The sequence below is a fragment of the Sinocyclocheilus rhinocerous genome, unplaced genomic scaffold (assembly GCF_001515625.1).
Source record: "Sinocyclocheilus rhinocerous isolate Xijiao unplaced genomic scaffold, SAMN03320098_v1.1 scaffold1394, whole genome shotgun sequence".
Taxonomy (NCBI): Eukaryota; Metazoa; Chordata; class Actinopteri; order Cypriniformes; family Cyprinidae; genus Sinocyclocheilus; species Sinocyclocheilus rhinocerous.
The window spans coordinates 16,117-17,502 of record NW_015627241.1 but is presented as its reverse complement, the minus strand read 5'-3'; the positions used below and the strand labels follow the sequence as shown (position 1 = coordinate 17,502).

Sequence of the window (1,386 nt, the reverse complement as noted above, 5' to 3'; positions counted from 1 at the left end):
GCCTAATTTAGTTGCTATTGTCAGAGTAATTTATGTTAATCAAGCAACAAAAGAAAGACAGAAAATCACGCACTGCTCTTGACTGAAAAACTTTAGTAGCCCTAAAGATTAATCTAAATTTATCTATAGAAATAAATATGTCTGCTTGAAAGAATGAGGAATATGGTAAACAAGTTGCTATAAAGAATGCATAATTAGCCCATATAACCATTGGTACTTCATTAAGAAGACCATGTTCTTGTTCTTTATGAGAAGTTGATTTATTTCTGGCATTTTAGTCAAAAGACTATGACTAAAACTAAATCAAAATTTGCTGTCAAAATGAACACTGCTTACACACAAGCTGGTTATTAGTAGTGCATCGTTCAAATTACCAACTCACCCTGTGGCCGGCTGCCTGTAGGGGGCGTCTGGGAGTCCGTATGAGCTGGGCGTTCTGCCTCTCAGCCCCGACCGCTGTCCACTCGCTCCCACAGGACTGTAGTCATCATAATCTGGTGGCATGTAGTCTGGGCGTCCCGGCAGGGGTTCGGGGTACTCTGGGGGGCTGTACGGTGGATGGTATCCTCCTCTTCCAGGCAGGAGCCCCGGGCCGAAGCGCTCGTAGTAACGAGGAGAGTAAGGAGGAGGACCGAACTCATTACACAGGGCCTCATAGGCCTCTAATCAGGAGTCAGACAGACAAATTAAAATGAGTTAAAGAGAGAAACCGAATGAGTGTCTGAGGGTCGGGCAAAATTCAGAAAGTAAAGAAGTATGAGAATAAGAATTTTATTGGAATGATGGGAAATTTTTGATGGGAAATAAGAATTTTATTGGAATGATGGGAAATAGAATTAACTGAATTAAAATTCAAAGAAACTAAAGGCTGGAATACACTACATGATTTCTCCCCGATTGACAGTCTGGAGAAGTCGGCGATAGTTGCCAAAAGTCAGAGCCAGTCTGCAGATTGGAGTTGACAGATTTCATAGAAAATCGCATAGTGTGTATGATAGTCACAGACTTTGATTCCATCCAGTCGGAGGAGATCACAGATGTTTGATATTTTGAGCTGATTTTAGAACACATTGTTTTCATTTGTCACTCGTCTCCTAGCAACAAGGCGCACCTTTCTGTGTGAGTTTGTTGTGATCGGAATGACTTTAAAGTCTGGTAGTGTGTAAATGATCCTCACTCGTTTAGTGTATGATGGCCAGGTTTTCATCTGTGACTGTTTACAAAGTTGGTAAGTGTATGATACTGAGTGTTTTAAAAAACCTGGTCAGATTTTAAAAGTCGTGTAGTGTATTCCAGCCTTAAAACATCTAAACAGACAAAAACAACAACAAAAAAAGGATATTTTTTCACCTCTGAAAAAGTACACTTTAGCATATATATATATAT

The 1,386-nt window shown here is 40.0% G+C and overlaps 1 protein-coding gene across 1 annotated transcript in view; it reads right to left on the bottom strand.

Annotated features, from left to right (window-relative positions):
* Positions 1-1,386, bottom strand: part of LOC107724163 (latent-transforming growth factor beta-binding protein 4-like) — a gene marked incomplete at its 5' end in the record, with an annotated part of 20,325 nt that overhangs the window by 3,452 nt on the left and 15,487 nt on the right. The window contains one exon of the mRNA XM_016532972.1: positions 383-662. Coding sequence (XP_016388458.1) covers positions 383-662 — 280 coding nt within the window. The remainder of the gene's footprint in view (positions 1-382; positions 663-1,386) is intronic.